General features: G+C 32.6%; 3 protein-coding genes across 6 annotated transcripts; 2 read left to right on the forward strand and 1 right to left on the reverse strand.

Annotated features, from left to right (window-relative positions):
• Window positions 1-5,605: 5,605 nt before the first annotated feature.
• On the forward strand, window positions 5,606-8,802 carry LOC129873947 (floral homeotic protein APETALA 2-like). Of its 2 annotated transcripts, none has more exons than XM_055949146.1 (10): window positions 5,606-6,353; window positions 6,442-6,467; window positions 6,582-6,612; window positions 6,771-6,858; window positions 7,117-7,262; window positions 7,421-7,465; window positions 7,566-7,657; window positions 7,766-7,899; window positions 7,986-8,201; window positions 8,289-8,802. In XM_055949146.1, exons 1-10 carry the CDS (start codon window positions 5,875-5,877, stop codon window positions 8,511-8,513), a joined length of 1,482 nt encoding a protein of 493 aa, XP_055805121.1. In that variant the 5' UTR covers window positions 5,606-5,874; the 3' UTR covers window positions 8,514-8,802. The 2 variants fall into 2 exon arrangements, with proteins under 2 accessions (XP_055805121.1, XP_055805120.1); XM_055949145.1 differs by having other exon boundaries at window positions 5,610-6,353; window positions 7,745-7,899.
• A 5,215-nt stretch (window positions 8,803-14,017) lies between these two features.
• Window positions 14,018-17,285, forward strand: LOC129875282 (protein IN CHLOROPLAST ATPASE BIOGENESIS, chloroplastic-like). Its single transcript, XM_055950736.1, has 11 exons — window positions 14,018-14,206; window positions 14,506-14,589; window positions 15,163-15,237; window positions 15,321-15,363; window positions 15,524-15,581; window positions 15,728-15,895; window positions 15,980-16,042; window positions 16,119-16,213; window positions 16,314-16,395; window positions 16,491-16,601; window positions 16,754-17,285. Exons 1-11 carry the CDS (start codon window positions 14,089-14,091, stop codon window positions 16,892-16,894), a joined length of 1,038 nt encoding a protein of 345 aa, XP_055806711.1. The 5' UTR covers window positions 14,018-14,088; the 3' UTR covers window positions 16,895-17,285.
• A 153-nt stretch (window positions 17,286-17,438) lies between these two features.
• LOC129875281 (filament-like plant protein 7) lies at window positions 17,439-24,169 on the reverse strand. Of its 3 annotated transcripts, none has more exons than XM_055950733.1 (6): window positions 23,881-24,169; window positions 22,553-22,738; window positions 21,264-21,402; window positions 18,686-21,104; window positions 18,544-18,607; window positions 17,439-18,163 (listed from the first exon to the last, which is right to left on the reverse strand). In XM_055950733.1, the coding sequence occupies exons 2-6, from the start codon at window positions 22,649-22,651 to the stop codon at window positions 17,693-17,695; spliced, it is 3,192 nt and encodes a 1,063-aa protein (XP_055806708.1). In that variant the 5' UTR covers window positions 22,652-22,738; window positions 23,881-24,169; the 3' UTR covers window positions 17,439-17,692. The 3 variants fall into 3 exon arrangements, with proteins under 3 accessions (XP_055806708.1, XP_055806709.1, XP_055806710.1); XM_055950734.1 differs by lacking the exon at window positions 23,881-24,169 and adding an exon at window positions 23,745-23,869; XM_055950735.1 differs by lacking the exon at window positions 23,881-24,169 and adding an exon at window positions 22,874-23,726.
• Window positions 24,170-24,438: the final 269 nt, after the last annotated feature.

Consider the following 24,438-nt stretch of genomic DNA (forward strand, 5'->3'; position numbering starts at 1 on the left):
TAGTTATCTTTTCCAATTTTTTCCATATTTTTACAACTTTGTTTCATATATTTGGGTTATTTCTTGCAATCTTATTTTTTGTATATGTAGGTTATTAGCAATTTCTCAATTTTGGATTAGAAATTTAGCTTGGCAAAATCTTAAAAACTCTCCTCTTGTGGCTGATCCCATATAATCATCAATTTTTACTTGATTTTTCATCGTTTGATCTAGGCATTACTCAATAACTTGTTGAAAATGTAGGCTCTGCCTCTAAAGATTAGTTAGATCGCGCGATAAAAATAGGACAAATCCATGATTTTATTTTTTAAACAAGATGGTAGAGAGAGACCCACACAAAGCAAATATTTCGTATCAAGGAAATTAAGAAGAGCATCGTCGCATTCCATTATTAGATGGGCGGGCCAATTTCTAGTTGGTTTTGTTGCAATTCCAAATTGGCAATCTAATTGGGTCCACATTTTCCTCTCTATTTGGTGTGGGGTATGGGGTGTGGGAGGTTGGGAGGACAATTATTTTACAATTAGAGTTAAAAATTATTTTAAGCAGATTGTATTTGATATTCTTATTTAAAACGTGATTTTGAGAGTTAAATTATATATAAAAAAATTATTAATGCACTTTTAATATTAAGATTTTTATAGGAAGAAATTATTTTAAATATCTATGATAAAATATTTAATTAAATTTTTAGTTCTGACAAATTATGTCTAAGTCCTACAAGAGAACATTAATGGAATGAAAGTTTTAATAATTTTTAGGATTATTCTTTATTGCTTTATTTTTTTAAGTTTTGAATTAAAGAAACAAATATAATTAAATGAGTTACAACCTTCACTCAATTTAGATGATGATAATCCATCCGATGTCTCCAAATATAAAAAGTTTTGATCTTTATTAATTAATAAGAAAATGTTCAATTATGGCATTGAACTTTGATAAAAGACTTATTTATGATATCCGTTAAAAGTTTGGCTCATGTCATTGTTGTTTGAGAAAAGATTCATACATGCTATTATTTTTTAATTTTGATTTTGGAAAACCACTCAGACAACTTTTGACCCTTTTCTATTGGAATTTTAAATTAAATATACTCTTTTTGCTTCTTCTTCTTCAAGAACAATAAGAACTCCAAATTTTTAAATTTTTAAATTTTTCAAGAAATCACTTCAAATTTCAACAGTAGCATCCCTCCTGGCTAAATATCAAAATCCAATATCTTTTGAGCTCGAATTCAATCTAACCCAACAAGACACATTTAAAATTTCTTTAAAGTTACAAAACTTTTAACGAATGATATAAATAAGTCTTTTTCTCAAGATTCAATGACATTGAGCTTTTTTCCTAAATTAAATTAAAAAGAAGCGCCAATCAAGCTTGATGATAGGTCAAAAGAGAAGTCATAAATTTGCAATATTTGTAATTACATACTTAAACTTCGTAAGCACTTATTACCGTTTTTGTTTTTCTGAAAAGTGCAAATATTTCTCAATATCTTTTGAGCTCGAATTCAATCTAACCCAACAAGACATACTTAAAATTTCTTCAAAATTACAAAACTTTTAACAAATGATATAAATAAGTCTTTTCTCAAAGTTTAATGACATATTTGAGCTTTTTCCCTAAATTAAATTAAAAAAAAGCGCCAATCAAGCTTGATGATAGGTCAAAAGAGAAGTCATAAATTTGCAATATTTGTAATTACCTACTTAAACTTCGTAAGCACTTATTACCGCTTTTGTTTTTCTTAGAAGTGCAAATATTTCTCATACTTATATGCCACATTGCCGATTTAGAAAGAAAAAAAAGACAATTTCATCATATGTGATTTTTTATTTTTTTTCATTTTTCTCTCTCACAAATCACTCGTCCAATTCATTTCTCATTTGAAAATCAAACTCTAGATTTTAAAGGGAAAAAAATAGCTAATATTTTGACAATTTTTTATTCTGCGTGGACATATCTTCTTCCCTAATATTCTCCAACTAAAGTACGAGAGAGTTTTAATAATTTAATTGATTGATTATTTGAATTTTATTTTTTTTGGGTCAAGATTTGATTTTTCAGCTTCTAATCTACCACCTCCAATTAAAAAAGATTAATCAAAATACCAATCTGACAATGTAGAGAGTAAAATACAATAGTGCCTTTGTAACCAAAATACTTGTCACAATTTTTTTTAATAATCAAATAATATGAATTTTGATCAATATTTTAAAATATATATTTTTATTATATTAATATAAGCAAAATTATAATTTATAATAAATTTATATATTTTTTTAATATCTAAATTTTATTTTTTAAAAGATCAAATTAATTTAATCTAACTAAAATTATAATAAATCAAATTGACTTTTGAAAAAAGAATACATAAAAGAACAGTAACATAACGAATACATTACACAAAGAATTGTAGCATAACGAACACATTGCATAGATCACCTCCCTCGCTTTACCAAATTTCGAAACTTTATATCTAAAACGGGAAAGCTTAATTAGAGAATCAAAAATCCAGCCAACATTATTCATTTTCTTCAAGGAATAAAGGGAATAAATTTATTTTTTCTTTATAGGATATACATGTGACAGCAATAAAATTGCTTGTTTTTGGAATACCAAATATAAAATCGAGAAACAATTATCTCGACATGCTTTCATAATGTTAAATTACATTCCGTGGATTATTATAAAAGTGCTATTCGACAATGATATTTTCCCAACTTATTGTTAAAAATGTCTATGAAAGTTTAATGACCATGAGATACAAATGTTTAATCTTCTGCCATTATACTGGTGGCAAAGAGAAGCAAACAATTGGATTGATTATACACCTGGTAGATAGTAGTAGTAATAAATAATAATAATAATAATAATATTTAATGTCTCGTCATTAACGATTAAAAAAAAACATAATAAAACTTTGGAAAAAAACAATAGAGAAGTACCTGCAGAAAGTGGGTGTGGAGGAAAAGATCAAGAATTGTAAAGCACGCGCTGAAGAAGTGAGAGTGGTGATAATTATTATTATTACAAAGTGAGAAAAAGGCATTGGTGAGTGAAAGAGCAAAATGAGGCAATGGGTGGGCCCACTCCGGTACTCTTGGATTAGACATTTCTGGAAAGTTTTGCCTTTTATTGCTATTATTCCAATTTCCTTTTTCTGAAACCAAACCCCTTCGCCCTTCTCTCCTCTGTTGTGGACCTGACTCACAATAATTCTCTCCAGTACCTTTTTTTATCCCCAATATACCCCTTATTTTACAAACTCAATTCTAGTTCTAGTTGTAAAAGAAAATGACTAATCCAAGAGTGTAGTTGGATGGACATGGACACATCTCAACTTCAAAACTTTTAATTACTATTAAAAATTGTAAAACAAAGCACTAGTAGATTTTTAGACATAGATTTAGTTGAATCATTAAAAAAAAATCAATGAAATTGATCAAAAATAATATTTGTGAATTAGATAGTGAGCTTAATTCGTAATTCAAAAGCTTGTCCTAAAAAAAGGGTGAATTGTCCAAACGTTATAAGAAATCCACTTATCTTATTAGCTATCAATATAAAAATTTTGTCATTCTTTATTAATATAATATAAAGATTGAAATTGTGTTTAAACTTACCTTTCATTTGATAAAAAATTGACAATTTGTGTGCGGAAAAAGATGGAAGTTATATATATTGACAGTCTAATTTATTTATTTTCAATCAATGAGTTTTAATACTCCCTGCTATAAATTTTGTCCATTATTTTAGATGTAATTTTTTTCCACATTTTTATATATAAAAAAAAATTACAACTTATAATATTTTTTAAACATTCAATTATTGATGGTATTTGTCAAGATTTCTACACGTCACAATGGTGTAAATAAAAGTAGAAAAAAAAAGTAGGAAAAGGAAATCTAAGAGAGAGAGAAAGAGGAATTGTCTAACGTGGGATTGGATGAAGGAAAAGGAAATGATAATTAGCGTAACCTAATAAAGGTAATGGAGTAGTAACTCATCTATTCAGTCTATTTCCATTACTAGATTTTTTTTATAAATAAATATATTAATATAATATTCACAGAGAGAAAGAAAAATTAAGGAATGGTTGAAGAGGGAAATGCTTTTCGATTTGGTTAACGTCGGAAAGTAGCCTAAGAAAGAGACGTTTCTTTTTCGTATAAGAACTCCTCCTCCTGTTATAACTTATTTGTCTTAATACTTTTTTAAATTTATTTCAAAAATAATCTCTTTTCTTTTACTAACTTTTTTATTTTAATTTTTTACCTAATGTATATGATTAAACAACATTTTGATATATTTTATTTCAATTTAACATTATGAGATTTAGAATTATTTTTTTTAAAGTTTTTTTTTGTGTTAAGCCTTAGAGTAACTGGTAAAGTTGCTGCCATGTGACCAGGAGGTCACGAGTTCAAGCCTTGGAAACAGTCTTTGACAGAAATGCAAGGTAAGACTGCGTACAATAGACCCTTGTGGTCGGGCCGGGGAGCTTAATGCACTGGACTGTCCTTTTTTTTTTGTGTTAAGCCAAAAAAAATAAATCAATCGAACAAATTAAGATGGAGCGAGTATTAATTTTACTATTTTGTTTTTTTCTTTGAAAAGAAAAGACAACCAATAAGAAAATACCATCAGATATAGCTAGATTTTGAGAATAGTAAAGTTACTGCTGGCACACAGTTCTCCTTTCATAAAAGCATGTAAAGAGATTGGTTAAAAACGCTTGACTACTGCACTGCAAGTAGGAAAAAGAAAGTGAATGAACTAGTTAAGATACAAAAGCAAAAGTATTTATGAATGATTGAACAAGAGAGAGCCAAGTTACAAGGGACAAGAAAAAAAGGAAAGTGGGGTTGGGATAATTTATTCACATATAATGTTTATATCAAATTCATAATAATTCATTTTAAAATAAAAATATATATATATTACTTAATCAACAATAATAACATATTAAATATAGTTTAACAAGTGAGATTGGTAGACGTGTAAGTGTACGTTGTTTTCCCCTCTACTTCAGATATAGATCAATTGTTTTTCATGGACCATATTAATCATGTTAAGTAAATTCATTAATTTGAATAAATATTACTTGTGGGTAATTCTTTTTCAAAAATTTAAGTAAATTTCAAAGTATTTTATGATTTTTCTAATCTCTTTAAATTATAAAAATTTCTTTAAATTAAAGAATTTCGAATACATCAGTAGCAAACAGGAGATAGAGATGTATTCAAGGAAAAATGGATGTATTGTAGAGGGGATTTTTGTAATTTTTTTAAATGATAGAAAATTTTAAAGATTATAATAATAAGATGTATATTTATGTATTTTTTCCTATTTTTTTTGTAAAATAAATATTAAGGTTGTATGGCTGGTTTAAGGTAGTATTCTAAAAGTGGGCTAGTCCATGTCTGTATTGGGGAGCTAAGAGAGGAATGGTACAAAATCAAGTGAAATACTACAAGTAGTTAATAGTGGGAAACATATTTCTATCATATCTAACCCTATATCCCTCTCCACTAACCTTTTCTTTTCTTTTCTTTCTCCATCTTTCAACAACTTAATTAACCCCTCTATAAAAGTCGTAGGTTTCATGTTCTTTCAATATATATATTCAACCCAAACCTTTTTTATTTATCATCATTATTTTATATATTCAACTCCACGCATCTATTTTAGACAGACAGAGAGAAAGAAAAGAATAGAACGAGAGAGAGAGAGAGAGAAATAAAGGAGAATATTTAAAAGTTTAGGAAACTGAAAACAAGTCCTTTTGTAGCAATACCCATAACCCATCGACCCCATACATAAAAAATCTGCAAAATTTTTCAACTGTTTGGGGATTTGTTGTAGAGAGAAATGTGGGATCTAAATGAATCAGAAGAAGGTTGCTCTTCTCCGATAGAGCTTGAAGGTAAACGGGTCGGATCCGTTTCGAATTCAAGTTCATCGGCAGTAGCTATTGATGATATTTCTGAGGAAGAAGATGGTGAAAGAGGGAAGAAAAAGAGAACGAGCAAAATTTTCGGGTTTTCAGTGGTGGGCCCGGGTAACGGCGATGAAGAACAGCCGGTAACCCGGCAATTTTTTCCGGTTGATGAGTCTGAAACGGGTTGTGCTGCTGCTGAAAATGGATCCCCGGATTTTCCCAGAGCTCACTGGGTTGGAGTTAAATTTTACCAAACGGAGACACTTGGCAACACAGGATTGGTGAAGCCTGTAGATGTGGTTCAGCAGCAGCCTATTAAGAAGAGCCGACGTGGACCAAGGTCTAGAAGCTCACAGTATCGTGGAGTTACCTTCTACCGGAGAACTGGCCGGTGGGAATCTCACATATGGTGAGCCGTATTACCGAAAATTATTATTTTTCTCGATGCTTCCAATTTGGGCTTCTTTATTTTCTTATTTGTTTTAATAATCTTTCAGGGATTGTGGAAAACAAGTTTATCTAGGTATATAGTCTTCATTTAAGCTATTAATTATATATTATTATCATTTGTTGTACATAGATGATTAATCTGTTTTTTTTTTTTTAACGGGAATTCCTTTATATCATTTCTGTGTAGGTGGATTTGATACTGCACATGCAGCAGCTCGGTGAGCTTCTGATTCTTAGCCATAATGTGATTCGAATATTAGAGTGGACACCTTTTATCGGTTATTAGCATTAATTTTCATATCTTTACTTCTTTTTTTTAATTTGTAATTAGCGATGTATCTGTTCAATTAATTTATTTTTTTTCAAAAAAATACAGGGCATACGATAGGGCAGCTATCAAATTCCGGGGAGTGGAAGCCGACATAAATTTTAGCTTAGAGGATTATGAGTCCGATTTGAAACAGGTAATCTCATGATCAGATCAGTGTGACAGATTAGGAAAGTGTGTGTGTTTTATGAGATTCCTTTTTTGATTAAATTTACTTTAATTTCTGTGTACCTGTCTAGTTGGAGTACTTTTGTTCATTCCTCGTCTTATCTTGAACAGTGTTTTTTCCTTATCTTCAATAGTTGTTTGCTATACATATTGGTGCCAAGAGTTTTAGTGGACACCATCAAATTGAAAAAAAAAATTATAATTTTTTTTTTAATGTATGTTACAGATGACAAATTTAACAAAGGAAGAATTTGTTCATGTGCTTCGGAGACAAAGTACTGGTTTTCCGAGGGGAAGCTCCAAGTATAGAGGGGTGACTTTACACAAATGTGGTAGATGGGAAGCTAGAATGGGACAGTTCTTAGGCAAAAAGTAAACAGAATATAATATTTTTTTCCTATCCTCATAGTATTATTCTTCTGAATGGTGAAATCCATTTTCAAAGGAATAATCCCTTAGATGTTAATTCCATTCTTTTGCTAGATAAGCTATTAGTAACTTTTTTTTTTCCGATTTTTTTCTTCGAATAGGTACGTTTATTTGGGGCTCTTTGATACTGAGATTGAAGCTGCCAGGTCTGTGGTTGCACTGCCGAATTTATTCTTCCTAAACTTCAATTGTTTCCCATACCTTTAAATTATTGAATATATAACGTAAGTTTTTTTTTTAATACAGGGCTTATGATAAAGCTGCAATAAAGTGTAACGGGAAGGATGCAGTTACTAACTTTGATCCAAGCATTTATGAAAATGAACTAAACTCACTTGGTAAATAGTGTAACGTTTTTATTTGCTTTCCGTTTGGTGAGTTGATTTAATTATTCAAATAAAAGATTCATTAATGTGATCTCTCAGAATCTACCGATAACGCGACAGATCACAATCTGGACTTAAGTTTGGGTGGTTCAAGCTCAAAGCAAGGAAGCAGAGAATTGGGGGATAATAGAGGCCAAAATCTTTCATCTATGCAATTCGATGTTGATTGGCGGCACCATGGTTCAAGGCCTGAGGTATACTTATAATGATCAATTGATATATCTAGTTTTCGTTGCGATTTTTTTCTTCTTCTTATGCAACAACATGTTTTAATTTGCAGAAGCAATCTACCTTTATCGATGCTCGAAGAAGAGATAATGGTTACGATGAAACAGAAACGTTGCAACTTTTGAGCCAGACACACTTGCATTCTCCGGTCTCCCTGAAGCATAATAACAATAATCAAGTGCAACGGTTTGGCCAATTTATGAGACCTGGTGATCAATCACATATGATCCAAATGTTTCCACCGCAATTCGGCTCATCAAATTATCAAGTGAATATCTTGTTTAATAATGTACTTTTTTCCTTTTCGAATCGAGCTTCTTTTTTTTAATTAAAAAAATGTTGTATCATGATACAGATTCAATTTCCAAGCGGCAGCAATGGAGGCAGAATTGGAGCTACAAATGTAGGAGATTTATCGCTCGCGGCAACGAGCAATGGTTCTTCACAGTGGCAATCCAATTTTCCTCCTCAGATATTTGCAGCTGCTGCAGCATCATCAGGATTCCCCCAGCAGATAGTAAGACCTCAAAGTTGGTCCTCAGAAAATGGCTTCCATCACTCACTCATGAGACCCTCTTGACCATGTTATATTCCATGACTTGCCATTTTTCTCCTTATGATTTTGTAAGCTAATTTGTAAAAAGAGTAAAGGGTTGAATTTCCTAATACACCCCCAATATTTACCTAAGGCTCTTGGTTTGAACCCAGAAAAGTAGAATTAGAAAGAAAAAAAAAAAAGGGAGACAAATGTTTTGGAAAATATTTCTCTTCATTAATTTGTCCAAATACTAACTGAAGGCAGGATTTTCAACTAGACTTGTATTAGTATATTCTGACTATGAACTGCCAATTTGCCATTCTCTCTCTCATTGCAACTTCTCATGCAGTATTTGAAGTATATTTTAGATTATTCGCTTATTTTTGCCTTCATTATTATTGTCTTACTGGTAACAAAAGCCCAACTACTTCGAATTCCCATTTGAGTGACGGCAGAAAGTCTTTGATTGTTTTTCACTTCCTGAGTTTTGTTACAAAGATGGAATTATTTTGAAAAAATTAAGTAGGTAATTGGCCATACATTTCAAATATATGAAATTAGAATTGAAGATAGTTGTGTTTGATTATACTTTTTATGAAGAATATCTGGAATAATGTCTAATATTTTGTAAAAATATTTTTTTATTATAATTTAAATTTCATTTCCTTCTCATTCTCAACCGTTATTTAATGTGATTCCACGCAATTTTTTATATTAATTTTTTTATTCTATATTTGTGATTTTCATTAACATAATTTTGCTAGTATTCGAATTTTTAAATTAAAGTAGAAGTCATTGTTAAATAAAGTTGCAGATTTACGTTTTTCTTTTGTTTTAAATCATATTTATGTACGTTATGTTGAAATTTGACATAAGAGTAGTATTGTATTTAATATTTTATTTTGAATTTAAAACTTATGTTATATTTTCAGTTTCATTTATTTTAGTAGTATTGACTTGATATTTCACATTACAAGCAATTTATTTTTTAGTTATATTTGATAGATCATCTTTTTGTCAAATGTTTTAATAATTTTATGACTTTATATTTATGATATTAATATTTTTGTCAAACATGCATTTCATGATGTTCAAAGAAATCTTGTTTTTTTAGTTTCTATGATTAATTAATTAAAATATACTAATTTTTAAAAATACAAATCAATTTTTTTATAATATTAGTAAGAACGTATGTTTATTAATTAATATAATTTTAAAAGACAATATATATCTAAAATATTTAATTTAATATCATTTATAAATGCCCTTATTTGTCTAATATGAATTTTATGTTTAGATAATTAATTTTTATTATTAAAATTTAATATAGTCTTATAATTACACTTGTGCAATCAAACAGTATAATTATAATTACACTATAATTACATCGTGGCAATTAAACAGATTATTATAATTATTAAATTATTAAATTACTAGATTGATAATTAATATCTTAATAATTACATTAATTTTAATTATCAAGTGACTTTCTAACGTGACCATAAATAAAAAGTAGTACTACTTTCTATGACAAGTACGAGACAAGTCTGTCTATTAGGTGGTGCATATAAAGAGCACGAGTCAAGGTTCTCTTTTTTTGTTATACTACCATTGATAAAGCATAGTGAAAAGAAAAGAGGGAAAGTAAGGACATGTACAAAATGGGATTGGATTGTTTTATTTTGTAGAAAGTGATGAATTGTCACAGTCATTGGTTGTCCTTTGAATAGGTTCTCTTGACTATTTATATGTGTCAGACCAATGGCTAATTATGGTGAGGACGACTTAACAAAACCTTCAAAGGACGTATTTAAGTGGTAAACCTATAGGGTTGTTATTCTATATCTATAGATAGATAGATGTCACTATTATTCAAGTTTCACCTAACTTATAGATTGATTATGCATTGAATTTTCTTAAATGTTCCATTAATCAATTTCATCTTTTCTTCTTCAATTTTGAATAATACATTCGCTCGAAACTTCTTAGCTTCCAATTTAAGTTTTTGTAAGCAAAAAAATCTTTTTTGAGTTTTTCAATAATTCATCCTCAAACAAATTTTCAGAATTTCGAATAGTACTCAATAACTGTTAAGGGTAGTATGTTCATAACCTTGTTTCTATCTTATGAAAGTAAATAGATTGTTTTGGTTGATATTTTATGAGTGAAAATCAATATATTATACTTGAAATTTTCTGCATACTTATTTTTTAAATTTCAAATTATTTGAAATAATCTTCAAGATCACCATCATTACAAATATCTACGGCCAAACCTGATCGCTCACTAAGGGTCAAAGTGTCTTTTCAAGATTTAGTCTATTCTATAGCTGGTGACAGAGTACAAAAATAGAAATTATTTTTGTAAAAAATCATACAATTAATTGTTTAAGTACGAGAATAAATTAACCAATCCACATGTGTAACCTTGATGTCCAACTTTCAATTCGATATATTATAGTAAGGTCAAATTTCTAAAATAATGGGAACTAATTGCATCATCTTGGCCGTCATTCTTTATTTTAATAATCGCTAACCTTCTATTTTTGTCCACTCTCGATTAATAAATTACTTATATTGAATTAACTATTTAATTCTAATGCAGTACAACGCATACAAAATAGGATTTTGTACAACTTCAGTTCAGTCTACCATTGCTTTATTAATTGAGAGAGACATAAAGAAAGGATAGTGGAGACAAGAATAATAATAAAAAACATTGTACAAATTCTCTTTTTTAATTGAAAAAACTAACAATAATTTATATTTTAAATTCTATATTTGGTGTGGCACACAAACTGAAATAGACTTCAAAGTTGGCTGTTCAAAATAAAATAGTGTTGAATTACATTACTAGCATTTTTTAATTAGGAGGGGATTGAGCTGAATAAGTTGTTCTTTTCATCTTAATTTATAAAACGTAATTTTTAAATTTAGAGAATCAAATTTTAAAAAACTTTGATCATAGTTTATTTATATGTTCCTGAAATATTTTAAATTGTTATTTTTTGTGACTTATTAAACCTTTTTAAGTAGTTTCAACTATGTATTTTCATAGCATTGTATGTTCGAATGTATAGTTAAAATAAAAAAAATTGACTTTTAAAATTTGTACTGTATTATATAAATTAGTATAGAGGAAACTATTCTAAATTTAATAAATAAAGTTAGTGAACCTTGACACAGAGATCATGAAAACAATGGAATGGAGGGAGTATGTATTCATTGATTTTCGATAAGTTCAATTTATTGTACACCTATTTAAATTCGTCAATTTCTATCGTCACGGTCGATACGGCCAAGTAAGGGTGAGAGAAAGTGAGTTTCAAACATATAAATTTCAAATTCTGTTTTGAGGTGGTCCAAAAATGTATCCCACGCGATAATTGAGTATGAAGAGAGGGTTCAGGAAATAGTACTATATAAAAATATAAAATACAAATGAAACGTCAGTTAAAGGACAGATGGAGAAGACTGCAGCACATGACTTTGTTAGATTCTTTGCTTTGCATAGGATCCAAGAAACACTGTAAATATCCTCAGAGAAATTAGATTCATTCACGTTTTGTCTTTATACATATACACACACAATTGTACGAACAACTCTTCAGTAGTTTCATATTACTTTTACTGCCACTACTTACTTACCAGATTAGGTAATTACGAGTAGTAATTATTTAGAGAAAAGTATTGAAAATACTTTTAAATTTGAACGTAAATTATTAATTTTATCTCTAAATTATTATCAGTTTTAAAAATACATTTCTATTTAATTAACTAAATTTAGATACACCATCGATCTGCCACATGACAAAGTAAGTGGTTTCAAACTCTTGTAGGAGCACGAGACACTTAATAAAAAGCTGAGACACTTTTATATTTAGCGAGAATTTAGGAGCGTATTTTACTCATGTTGCAAAATTAAGGGTGTATTTAAGTTCAGTTTGTAAGTAATTTCTATTTTATGAACTCACATATTAATATATTTGTACATAGATATGCTAGCCCATTGTATGATCTAATAAAATATTAAAGTTTTGGGCCCTAAAAATAAATATCTATTAATATAGATTTATTTTAGATAACATAAAATCTCACGGAAACTTATTTAAAAGGTACCGTTTAAAATTGAAAAGTTACTGTTTGAACCTGAGTCTTAAACAGATTATATAAAAATATGGTCACTAAGTCAGATATTACTACGCTTCTTTCTTTTCTTTTCTACCCCATCTCTGAGAAGAAACAATAAATTAAGAGCATTAGCGAGACTTAGAAAATTTTGTCTTCTTCAATAAAATTATTGTCATGAAACAAGGTTAGTTTCCTTCCCATTCTTATGGAATAAAATTTTAGTCTAATGATTTATTTTTGATTTTGGGTGAAATCTATGAAGAATTCCAACATAATTAGTCAAGTAGAAAAATATTTTTAAGGCTGTCAATAATTTGGAGATGAAATTAATAATTCATGCTGAATTTAGGGGTGTTTTCAATAATTCTCTCTTTAGCCATAACGGATTGTGATGCAGTGGTATGATTATTTCACTCTTAACTAGAGGTGTTGGATAAGACTCTGAATATAAAAAAAAATCAGGTTGAAAGTATGTTTTAATGCCGGCATCGAATACCGCATGGAAAATCCTAAATAAATAATTTATCAGAGATTAAAAAGGCAGGAACCATCAGATCCACGATACAAGGTAAAATCGTGAATTAAGGGTTTTGTTTGGTAGGAAGTTTTTAAATTTTCTTATATTTTGTTGGTCAAAATATTTTTCTAAAAAAATATATTTTTCAAAATTTGAGGAAAATGAATTTTCTAAATGTCAAAAGGTTTTTATTTCATACTTTCTTTTAATATATATATATCAAAGTGTAAGATTTCCAAAATGTCTAGTGTTTCAGCGGTTGAATTGAACAAGAAGATTTAAATTTGTCTTTTGTAAAAGAATTCTATTTTGTAATTATTTACAAGGAAAAAAGAAAAAAAAAGTTGTTGGATGGTGATTCCTGTTTTTAGGTAAAATCCACAAGCATCGGTGGCCACATTATTTATTTAGTACTGAATTTCTTGATACATCGCGTTCCCCATTTAGCTTGAACTCGTGACCTCCTGGTTACATGACAGCAACTTTACGAGTTACTCCAAGTCTCCTCTTCAATAATAATACAATTATAATACATATTAGCGAGAATAATTTATAAAACTCATATAATACAAGTTTTTATCACATACTTTAATACACTTATAATACATTGTGTCAGTTTCTTACCAAACAAGTATAATATATTTTAAAACACTTATAATATATTTATATTGTATGTATAATTTACTTTTAATACATGAAAGATATATCATAATATTGATATAAATAGCAATAAATAAAAAATATTGCTAAAATCAATAATGATTTATTAAAAAATGTTTTTCCTTAGTAATTTTTCCATATAAATTGGTGAACTTCAAAAAAAAAAAGTTAAAAACTTGTAAATCAGCCCAAGGACTTGTGGTTTAAGTTGAAGTCAGCCCAGCCCATTTAAAACATAGGAAGGAATGGTTCAGTTTCAGTTTTCCCACTGTACCCATCATCAAACACACAAGTAATATCAGGAAAGATAATGAAGTTGGGTGGTGGAGTGGGTTTCGGATGTCCACGCGTCGTCGCATTTCCCGGCATTTTGTTTGGCCGCTGCAGACCAGCATTCCGATGCTATTCCTCTTCTTCTTCGTCTCCAGGTAAAGAAAACTGCAAACCTACAAATACTTCTCCGTGTTTATTTGTACATGTGCCGAATGCCGATGTCTACTAGTTTTGAAATGAGGTCTAGTTGATTGATATACTTGAAATGAAATGTGAATTTTCCAATTGGCGATCGTCCACTGCAGTGCTATGTTAGTATGAATTGGCTCAGTGCACTGAGCTTTTTGGTCTAGGTTAATTTGATACTAGTTGGTTACTGCTACACCAGTTCACGTGTGTTTTGAATGCACGAATCGGTATTTAAAATGAGAACGGTGGGATTTTTGCAATGCAGACCATGTTTCATTTATCAAAGATGTAGCTGCAACTCAAGCACCGGAGCATTTGAATGAACTTCTCAAGATCCTTCAGGTGAGAGGTGAGGCAATCTAATTCATGTTTTATATTTTGATTAATCTGAGTATGCTTCTGTTAGAAGGAAAAAGAAATTTTAATGGAGAAGCCGGCTTTAATTTCTTTAGTCCTGATACTAGGTCTCTACAGGTATTCTGGAACCACTCTTTGGAAACATACCTTTTCATGTATATATCATGATATAACTGGTCAGGACTCAGGAGTGCTTCTTGTTCTAGCTAGAGTTAAAAAAGTTACTACATTAGTGTATGCTATTGCTAGGAGTAACCTATCGGTACTGAAAAGGTCCTCTTCAGTGTATGCTATTGCTAGGAGTAACTTATCGTTACTGAAACTTAAGGTGTCAGGGGTTTCAAGTTACGGTAATCTTTTGCTTCTCGTGGTTACTTGATATTAATTAAGTGTTGTAGGATGACCTTTTACGCCTGACAAAGACTTGTGTATATGCTTTCTTAGACTTACTTAACTGAGACTTTTGGCTTAGATTGTTATTGATATAATCTTTAAATTGCGGAGAGTTGATAGTTTGATTACCAACATAACTGATGTCTGATGGTCACTATCAACCTTATGATAGGTGAGGAGATAATTTCTCCTGGTGCCAAGCAAGGGATGATTCCTCTAGTGATTCCTCTTTCCCGAAGGAGTTCAGGTATGGTGGGAATTGGAGATCAAGCTTCTTTAAGTTGAAAGTATGCTTCTGTGTTCAATTTTTTCCCTTCTCTTCTTTTGTAGATTCTGTAACTGCATTGTTACGATGGCCAACTGCCCCATCTGGGTAATATAATTCATCAAATTGCTGAGTTTTGTGGATATCTCTATTCTACATTTTGGGAGCTTATCTTGGTTTATTCTCTGGGCTTGATTTTCTCCTAATTGTTCTCAGAGAAAAAGGGAAATAAATCTTTGTATTTTATTTATATCCTCATTGTTCACAGGATGGAGATGCCATTAGTAGAAGTGCGCAAGTATGGTGTGTGGCTATTAGCTAAGAATGTAAGCTACTGTGAACTTGCTCTAACTTGGGATCTCAATTCTGGATGATGTTTGAGAGGGTTAATTGTTTCACTCTTCACTCTGCTTTGGTAGCATGCACAAATGCACACAATTTATCTCTCACCTTTCTTTTTACCATGCTATAGGTAGATCAATACATTCACAGGGTTTTGGCAGAAGAAGATGCAAATGGTCATCAAGAAAGAGCGGATGAATTGTTCCAGATTTCAGCTGGTGCTGGAAAGAAACTTTATGAGAAGGGTGACTTTAGAGCATCAAATATTTCAAGCTTGGATACTTATATACTGAAGAAGGTAGAAGGAAGGATATATGCTGCAGTATCTCGATGTTGGTCATTGTGACTTGAGCTAATTGCACCCATGTCATATTTTCTCTAGGTTGGCTTGTTTCCAGATGTACTTGAGCGCAGAATTAAGAAGCATTTTGACAATGGAGATAATGTAAGAAAGTTTCTATTTATTTAGTAAGCAATGTTCAATTCATAGCATATGGGTGATATACATGTGCTGTTGGAAGATTTCAGCTTTGGTAACAGGAGAATTTTATACAAAGAAGGAGCATTTTCCAGGATTTGCGCGGCCTTTTGTCTTTAATGCTGAAGTTCTGCTGAAGTCTGTATATCTCATGGTTTTGTTTCCTCCATAAATCTGTATATCTATTAAACAAGCGATTTCTACAGCATATTACTCATATTCTTCTCTTCTTCTCTAGGGTTGGGCGCAATATAGAAGCTAAAGATGCTGCTAGGGGGGCTCTAAAATCACCATGGTGGACTTTGGGTTGCGAGTACCATGTATGCCAATCCTTGATCCAATCAATATCTTCTTGCCTTTTGCAGCACGATGATGCTAGGTCTATTTGTTCATCTCTTTATTGAACCCTATGCAGGAAGTTGCTTATATGGCTGAATGGGAAGATGAACAAATCGAGTATATCAAAGAAAAAGTAACTGAGGAGGGTAGGCAAGCTGATCTAAAGAAAGGGAAGCAACCTGCTCAGGTATGATTAAATTCTCTAATCAATTTGAATTCAAATGTGTTTGCATATTGAAATGGTTTCCCTAGGTAGATTTCTGCACCTACCTAGTGCTTACTCCATGACAGAAAGAAGAATGGCCTATGCTTCTTTTTTCATGTATACCTATTTTGTAGGTTGCATTGGATGAAGCTGCTTTCTTGTTGGATCTAGCTTCCATTGATGGTACATGGGACGATTGTGTGGAAAAGATTGCTGAATGTTACAAGGAGGCGGGGCTGCATGAAGTTGCAAACTTTGTGGTTTACAGAGACTGAATTACCAGTCACTTCACTGAATATTAGACATCTTACACTAGACTCCCTGCGAGTCCTAGTTATTGGCCTATCAGTTTTGGTTCTAGCAGAGTGTACTCTAATTCTCTCCAGTCGAACAAGAAGAGACTTTACTGCAGTCCTTTTAAATATGCACCCCCATCTTGGTCTCTTCTCTCACACTTCAATTGTAATAGACCGAAAAATAAAAAAATATGTAATGAATAGCTTGCATTGAAGTTGAAGCAGGTGTGAAGTATGGTTCACAATCCGAACATCTGTTTACAAGCTATGGTTATAAAACAAAGAACCACATGTCAACAGGAAAATACTCATGCTCAGTCATATCTGATTCCCTTTGCATTGTGCTATTAATTCACTTGGGTTTCTCATATACCAGTCTTTCTATTTTTTTCTTATTTTTTTTTGGTTAGATTTGCAATTCATAATTGTTTTTACTTGTATAAATGTACGATCAATTTATTTCCAAGATATTTCAGTTGTTCTTTTCTTCAAGTACACATTATTCAAGTAGCAAAACGCATACTGGGTCAAATATGGTTCATCCCTAGTATCATTTTTTGCAATAGAAACACTATACCATTGAGGTTAATGAGTGGTTCTAGTTTCATATACAATACCACATACAATACAAAAGTGGAACAAAAGAGAGGACAGAAGGTAGGGAGACGCAAAGTGGGGAAAAGAAAACATTGCTCTCTGCGCCAACCAAGCCATGAATTAAAGCATAAACATCACTAGAAACAACAAGCCTGCAGCTTCGAATGGCATCCATGCAGGTCATACCTTAAGTTTCGTCTTGCTACTATTTTTCTTACCTTTTCGCAACAACTTCCTCCACAATCCAAGAACGTTTCTTTTCTTGCTAGGTATGATAGGCAGGGAGCCAGTAACAGCTTCATATCCAGAATGCGTACTCCCATTTATCAATGGAGACTTTTCTGGTTGTCTCATTGATCCGTCAACACTTGAAAAAGTATTTATCTTGGCATCCAGAATGACTTCCTTGGTAGTAGGAGACCCCATTTCATCGTCCTCAGCCAGCATCTTGTCAAGTAGAGATGAACGGCGTCCAAAACTCTTCTTTGGGGTTGTCATGGTACCACTAGTTGTTTCTGAAGTTGTAGATATCACCTTATCAAAGAGAGCTGCATCCCCAGGTGAGGCCAATGCCTTCAACTGCTTTCCTAGGTTCAGAATAGTCTCTTGACACTCAGCCAACTTTTCTGAAGCTGCAGTGATCTCCCGATCCTACAAAATTGAACAAAATGTTAATGTTAATGCGATAAGTACATGTTTGATAGAGAGTTACAGAACTTGATTACATCTTGAAATAGGCAATGAGACGTATCATTTACAAGACTATATTAGATTGATATTTATCTGGTCATTTTGGTAAGTACAAAACTCTTCTAGTTCTTCAACACAAATGTGTCATATCAATTAAATATGACCCTTTTAAGAAGTTTGAATTGTTTGGCAAATCTATGCTATATTGGAATACATTATTCCATAACGTGAATCTTGAAAACATCACCGATCTACGTGGGAATGAAGAAACATGCATCGAGAAATTTGATCGGTAACGCCTGAGGTAATTTAACTGAAGTCTAAAGCTAATGGGACCTTACACTTTGAAGAAGCTTTTCTTCAGGGTCCACCTCAGCATTCTCTGATAACTCCATTTTTTCCATGCTGCAAGTTACATGTTTCAGGTTAAAAAAAGCCCCTTGACAACTACTACTAACAAATTTACAAAAGCATCAGATGTACCTTTCTTGCTGCAAGTGAAGCATATGGCATGTAGAATCAAGCTTCTTATAGGACTTATTTTGGTCCTCTAGTTCCTTCTCTAAACAGCAAGCCTTTCGATAAGCTTCATTCAGTTCCAGTTTAGCTGCTTCGAATTGCATCTCAAAGTCTTCTTTCACCATCTTTTCTTTCTCAATTTGATCCTCAATCATCCCCTTTGACTGTCTGAGATTTTCTACTTCTTTTTCCAGGCTTTTGATTGTTTTCTCTGATTCCTGAAGTTGAACCATCAAGGAATCGCTACGGAGAGTTTCTGCTTGCAGTTTGCCTTCCAAATCCACCTTTGTAGGTCCCTCTTCCAGAAACTCATCTTTCGATAATTGACTTTCATTATCTACAGATGGTAGAACTTCTTTCTCTGGCAAAGAACTCATCCGACCGAGTGAGGAAAAAACAGGAGAGTAAAATGAGTTTCCTCTTTCAGTCTGATGTTTATCAAATTCAAAGATAGGATTAATCATGCCAGTTTCCATTTCAATACTACTTCGCGAATTATCACAGTCAAAATGGTTTCTTATAATATCCTTCATGCTTGAAACATCTTGCAGGGAAAAACAGTGGTTCACAATCCATTCCAGGGTCCAAGTTAATCTTTCAGTAAACCTCTCAATGTGAACCTTTCCATTCAATAAATCACGACAAGTTTGGACAAATTCTTGAAGAGTAGCAGAGAGTTCTGAAGATTTCCACTGGAAAACACGAACCATGTAGGCTGTCTCCTTCGATGCACTTTCATATGGTAGAAGTCCATTACCATTGTGAGATAAGATATCTGGAATAATATCATCTGTTAAGGGTGTATTGATTCCTTCTATGATATCAATAACCTTATTAATCGATTTACCCATAAATGACAACATTTCTGGTTCACATTTTCTTTCTGATGAGACATTACCACCAGTTCCTGTACGTATCTCCTTACACTCGCCATTGTTGGGAGAACACGTAACTTCAGTATCTATTGCACTTTCATTTGCTCCCACGGGGTTCTTACTTGAGGGATACTTTTGTGCCAGAGCAGTTCCGATATCTTCCAGTATTTCATATGGGTTTCTTTGGGTTACCTGGCCATGCTCCAAGAGCATTTTCAGTATGTTATCAACTCCACCAGAAGCTTTATCTGTCAATATTGCTTTTGACTGGTTATCATTGCTGGAAACATAACGATCCGTCACAGGAACTCTCTCTTTACTATCTGCTTCTGATGACTGAGAACATAACTGAGACTCCAACACACTCCCATTTCCATTTTCCCTCGGTAAGGTATGATGAACAGCTCCCAGAGGGTTAACTGTAGACTCAACGGCTAATTTTTCCATCTCTGCAAAGTCATCCATCAGATTTATATCTGAAGCTCCTACACTTATAGATGAAGGTGGACCTATTTGTTTCTCATTTTTGAAATGCTCCAGCTCTGACATTAGTGCAGAAGCCCAAGACTCGGAACAGCCACATATGTCATCACTGCCCATATCAGACAGTGATGTCACAGATAGTTCCTGCGCAGAGGGAAGATATTTTTCTAGTTCGGCAGTTGTTTGAGCATTTGTCATCTTAGAAAGTTTGAGTTCATTAGCTCTTTTGTTAAGGGCTTCCTTCAGAGTCCTATTTTCCTCTTCCAGCATGCATAATTGCTCCGAGAGGAAGTTAATATTTCTGTTCGGAGTATCAGGAGCCATCTCTGAAGTTAAATCTACTGAACCATTTGGAGACGGATTTGACTTCCTTCTCCTCATTTTAGCACGATCCTTCCCCAGCATCTCAACTTCATTTTTCATTTTGGCCAAGGCGGCAGGGCCTGGCAACCTCTTTCTAACTAGGATGCGTAGCCTTTGACATTCTGAATCCAGTTGTGCAATTTTCTTCACACTCTCCAGATGTTGCTTGTGTGCTATATCAGCTGTTCGGCAATTAAATTCTCTCTCCTCATTTCGGATCTCAAGTTCCTTCTCAAGGACCCGTACCTCATACCGCAGAGAAGCATTATCTTTTTCTACAGATTCCACCCGCATCTTCAAGGCACTGAAATCTGCTTCTGCCCGAGATATTTGTCCTTTTAAATGACCTATTGCCTTCTCCTTTGCCATGAGAGCCATACTAAGCTGAGTGTTCTCGGAACCTAATCGTGACAACTTCTGCCCAGCATCTGCTAACTTTTTCTCTAAGAGAGTCCTTGTTTTTTCAAATTCTTTCGATGCGTTTAATACTGCATCAAGAATCCTGTTCTCCTGCTCATCTCGAATGAAACGCAACTGCTGCATACATTCCTTGAGTGCTGCATCCAAGTTAACTAATCTCTCTTCACCAGCTATGCTCTGCTGTAGAGCTTTTTCTAGTTCTTGCTTTAGCAATCTTGCTTCAGTTTCAGTCTTCTCCCAGCCTGCATATATCATTCATAAGTGACAACACTGGACAAAAAAAACTACACTTTCGTGATTTCTAGGGAGAGGATAAAATGTAAAACAATACAAAAGAAGATACTAGAAAAGAAGCTAAACACATGAATATACAAATATAATGGTACATTGGTTATGATTACCTGCAATCGCTTCCTGTGCAATTTTCATCTGTTTCTGTGCAAAATCATCTTTAGCACGACATTCCACCAGAGCAGAAGAAAGTTTGTCATTCACAACCTTCAGCTCTCTTTCTAGTTCGGCTTTATCACTAGATTGTGTCTGTAAATAGAAGAAGAGTAGGTAGGCTGGTTCAGAGCACGTAAGACTATCATAGACCAAAAAGCTAAAGCACATGCAAGTATAGGAGATTTCATCAAGTTAAGGTAGGATTATCATTTCTTTTGCTTCCAACAGCAGATGCATTAATCCACATACATCCTCATCTTATTAAGTTTGAAGTTTCTTGTCAAGGTAGGTGCAGAGGGTTATCAAGCCAGTTTGGAGTTCACCTTGCCCACCTATCAAAAGAAACTAGAGAAAAAGAAAAAGAGATAATATGTAAAGGCAATCTAATTTTATTTTTTATGAATTTGTTCTTGCTCCATTCATATTAGTAGTCAAAGTATTGCTATGGTAGTTTCCTTTCCTTCGATTTCTGTTACTCTCTGTTGTTCCTTGTACCTTGATTATCGTATTGTAGTTTTGTAGTTTCTGCTCAGTTACTATTTGTTGTTTTTGTTACTACCTGATGTTTCTTATACTTCCATACTTCCTTTTCAGCACTCTTTTTTCTTCAGTCGAGAGTTTATCGTAACCAACCTCTTCACCTCTAAGGTAAAGGTATGCTTGCGTACACTAGACCCCACTTTGTGGGACTACACTAGATATTTTGTTGTATGAATTTATTCATTTTCCAGGTAGTAAAGGTTTGGATGGTGGGAAGGATCTCTGAAAGTGGTGAGAAATGTTTCTCAAACGTTAGGAGCTTGAGATTTTAATCCTCTTCAAAAGTGGCTTTTGTATATGACTAGACCAATTTCCAATTATTATTTCCAGTTATGTTTTGTATTTGCTTTTCTCAGTTCATAAAAAAATATACTTGAAGCCACGATAAACCATAAAATATTGGATATGAAAGGATTATTTGCTTCATCAATAAAGCTAGCATATTCTTCTACTTTATCACTCCTAATTAAACTTTAGTCCACAAGAATAAAACCCCAACAAGTTAATGTGGCTAGTAGTTGGACCCTGGTCATGTAGTTATCTCATATCTCTAATCAATTTGCAGTGAGTTTTTTTTCCTTAAAACTTATGTTACTAGGGAAATGAAATATGTAATGGATATGGGAATCACACTTGACCAACATGCTAAATAAATTGGGCAATGAACAAGAACAAATAATAAAATGGACTACGCATTGGTTACCTCTTCGTCATTTCTTCTCAAAGAGAGATTTGCTTGGTCTTCAGCAGCCATGTTTTTTTCTGTGGATTTTTTCTTCCAAGGCCATGATTTGTGATCCATTGTCTTTCAGGATATCTTCGGGTGCAGTCTAATTAATCCAAAATGTTATTCACTTCTTCTCTCAACTACATCTATACAATCAAATATCTGCATACGAAAAATTCTTTTTAACATGGTAACAATTTGACAACAGAACTTCCACAGTGAAAATCTATGAAATTACAACAACATATCTAGTGAAATCTCACAAGTGGGTTTGGAGAGGGTAGAGTGTACGCATACCTTACCCCTACCTCGTGGAAGTAGAAAGGCTATTCCCGGAGGATCCTCGACTCGAGTACAACAAATCAAAGTAGGTATGAAAAGGAAAAATGACAGTGAAGAAAATATAACAACTAATAAGGAAATAGTGATAACAACAAAATAGTAATAACGAAACACCATAAACAACATATGATGATAGAAATCAAAAGAAAGAAACTACCAAAATCAGGCTAATACTACGACAAACAACATCAAACCTAAACCCATCGAAAAGCAAGCCAACACTCCACTACCTATTAACGTTTTACCCTAATCCGCGACCTCCACGCCCTACTGAAAATCTACGAAATTATCCCCCATAAACAACCAAATTCCTTAAAAGAAAGTGATAATCTCAGTCTAATAGACGAAATGGCAAAAAGGAGATGCAATTTGAAAGTGCTTCCCGGAGTCAACTGCACAAATCTGATATTTAAATCATTATCATTGGCACTGAATGCACTGATGTGAATTAGTGTTTCAGATCCATTTCTAGGGTAGTTTTCCAGAGTCAATGTACAACTCTATCGACAATCACTTCTATATAAATGCCATTTGCTAATGCAATATGCAATAGTTGAATAAATTTCTTTTGCATATGAATGATGAAGATAATCTCGTAATGATATTTCAATTTTTTTAAAAAGGCATGTCATACACGCACACGATTTTCGCCTTTTCTATAACAATAACATTATATGTCAAAATGCAGAACAAGAACACCTCAGCACAGTAACCACAAAAAATATAGTAACAAACAAGCACATGAACAGGATTTAATGATCCGCGAATGAGGAAAAAGGAAAGTAAGCTCATTACAAAAGGGAAAAACAACAACAACAGGGCTTACATTGAAACATTTGATAACTGAACAGTAACTCCGATCAATTCATGAATCCGTCGGAAATCAACAATGCAAATGAAAAATAAATAGACAGTAGAGAAAACTAGTAAAACATCATCTTCAAATCATACTATAGACTTACATTCTCGATCCTACCTAACCATCAGTTGCAAAGCAAATGCCAAAGGACTGTGAATAGAGGTAAGTAAAAGAGTGAGGATGTCGGTAACTGGATCTGGGTCGGTTCGGGTCGGGACAGAGGAGAAAAAGTTTGGCGGGTTGCTTTGGGTTGACGGAGCGTAAGAGAGAAGGAGGTCGGTGTCAACTGTACGTTAACCATTCACACGGTTCTTATGTGTGGGTTGAGAAGAAGTGTCACTGTCTATATATTGTCCCCACACTACTGAGCTTGACTTGTTTATGGGACAAAATTTGATCTTCTCACTTTTTTACTATATTTTCATATTCTTCAACTTTGTTGTATTGTGAACTATATTGTCAAAAATGTTCAACTAAATAGGTGAGCTTTTAATGGGAGGTATTCTTAATTTATATTTACGTCGCACAGTTTAAATTACAAAAAGTCCTAAACAGTTTAAGTTTAACCTTCAATATGGGTATGAAATCTTTAAGATTTTTTAAATAAAATTTATATATTTGAAAATGACGTAAAAGTATTATACGTCATAAGAATTGATAA

Source organism: Solanum dulcamara, chromosome 11 (genome assembly GCF_947179165.1).
Source record: "Solanum dulcamara chromosome 11, daSolDulc1.2, whole genome shotgun sequence".
Taxonomy (NCBI): Eukaryota; Viridiplantae; Streptophyta; class Magnoliopsida; order Solanales; family Solanaceae; genus Solanum; species Solanum dulcamara.

What these genes read in the sequence shown, in the direction of transcription:
- LOC129875281 (XM_055950733.1), bottom strand. Translation starts at nt 22,651, where the DNA reads ATGGATCACAAATCATGGCCTTGGAAGAAAAAATCCACAGAAAAAAAC. An exon ending in TGCACAGGAAGCGATTGCAG is followed by an intron (nt 21,105 to 21,263) that starts GTAATCATAACC and finishes TGATATATGCAG; the next exon opens with GCTGGGAGAAGACTGAAACT. An exon ending in CTTCACTTGCAGCAAGAAAG is followed by an intron (nt 18,608 to 18,685) that starts GTACATCTGATG and finishes TGTAACTTGCAG; the next exon opens with CATGGAAAAAATGGAGTTAT.
- LOC129873947 (XM_055949145.1), top strand. Translation starts at nt 5,875, where the DNA reads ATGTGGGATCTAAATGAATCAGAAGAAGGTTGCTCTTCTCCGATAGAG. An exon ending in TGGAAAACAAGTTTATCTAG is followed by an intron (nt 6,468 to 6,581) that starts GTATATAGTCTT and finishes ATTTCTGTGTAG; the next exon opens with GTGGATTTGATACTGCACAT. An exon ending in AAATGAACTAAACTCACTTG is followed by an intron (nt 7,658 to 7,744) that starts GTAAATAGTGTA and finishes GTGATCTCTCAG; the next exon opens with AATCTACCGATAACGCGACA.
- LOC129875282 (XM_055950736.1), top strand. Translation starts at nt 14,089, where the DNA reads ATGAAGTTGGGTGGTGGAGTGGGTTTCGGATGTCCACGCGTCGTCGCA. An exon ending in CAAGATCCTTCAGGTGAGAG is followed by an intron (nt 14,590 to 15,162) that starts GTGAGGCAATCT and finishes ACCTTATGATAG; the next exon opens with GTGAGGAGATAATTTCTCCT. An exon ending in AAGGGAAGCAACCTGCTCAG is followed by an intron (nt 16,602 to 16,753) that starts GTATGATTAAAT and finishes CCTATTTTGTAG; the next exon opens with GTTGCATTGGATGAAGCTGC.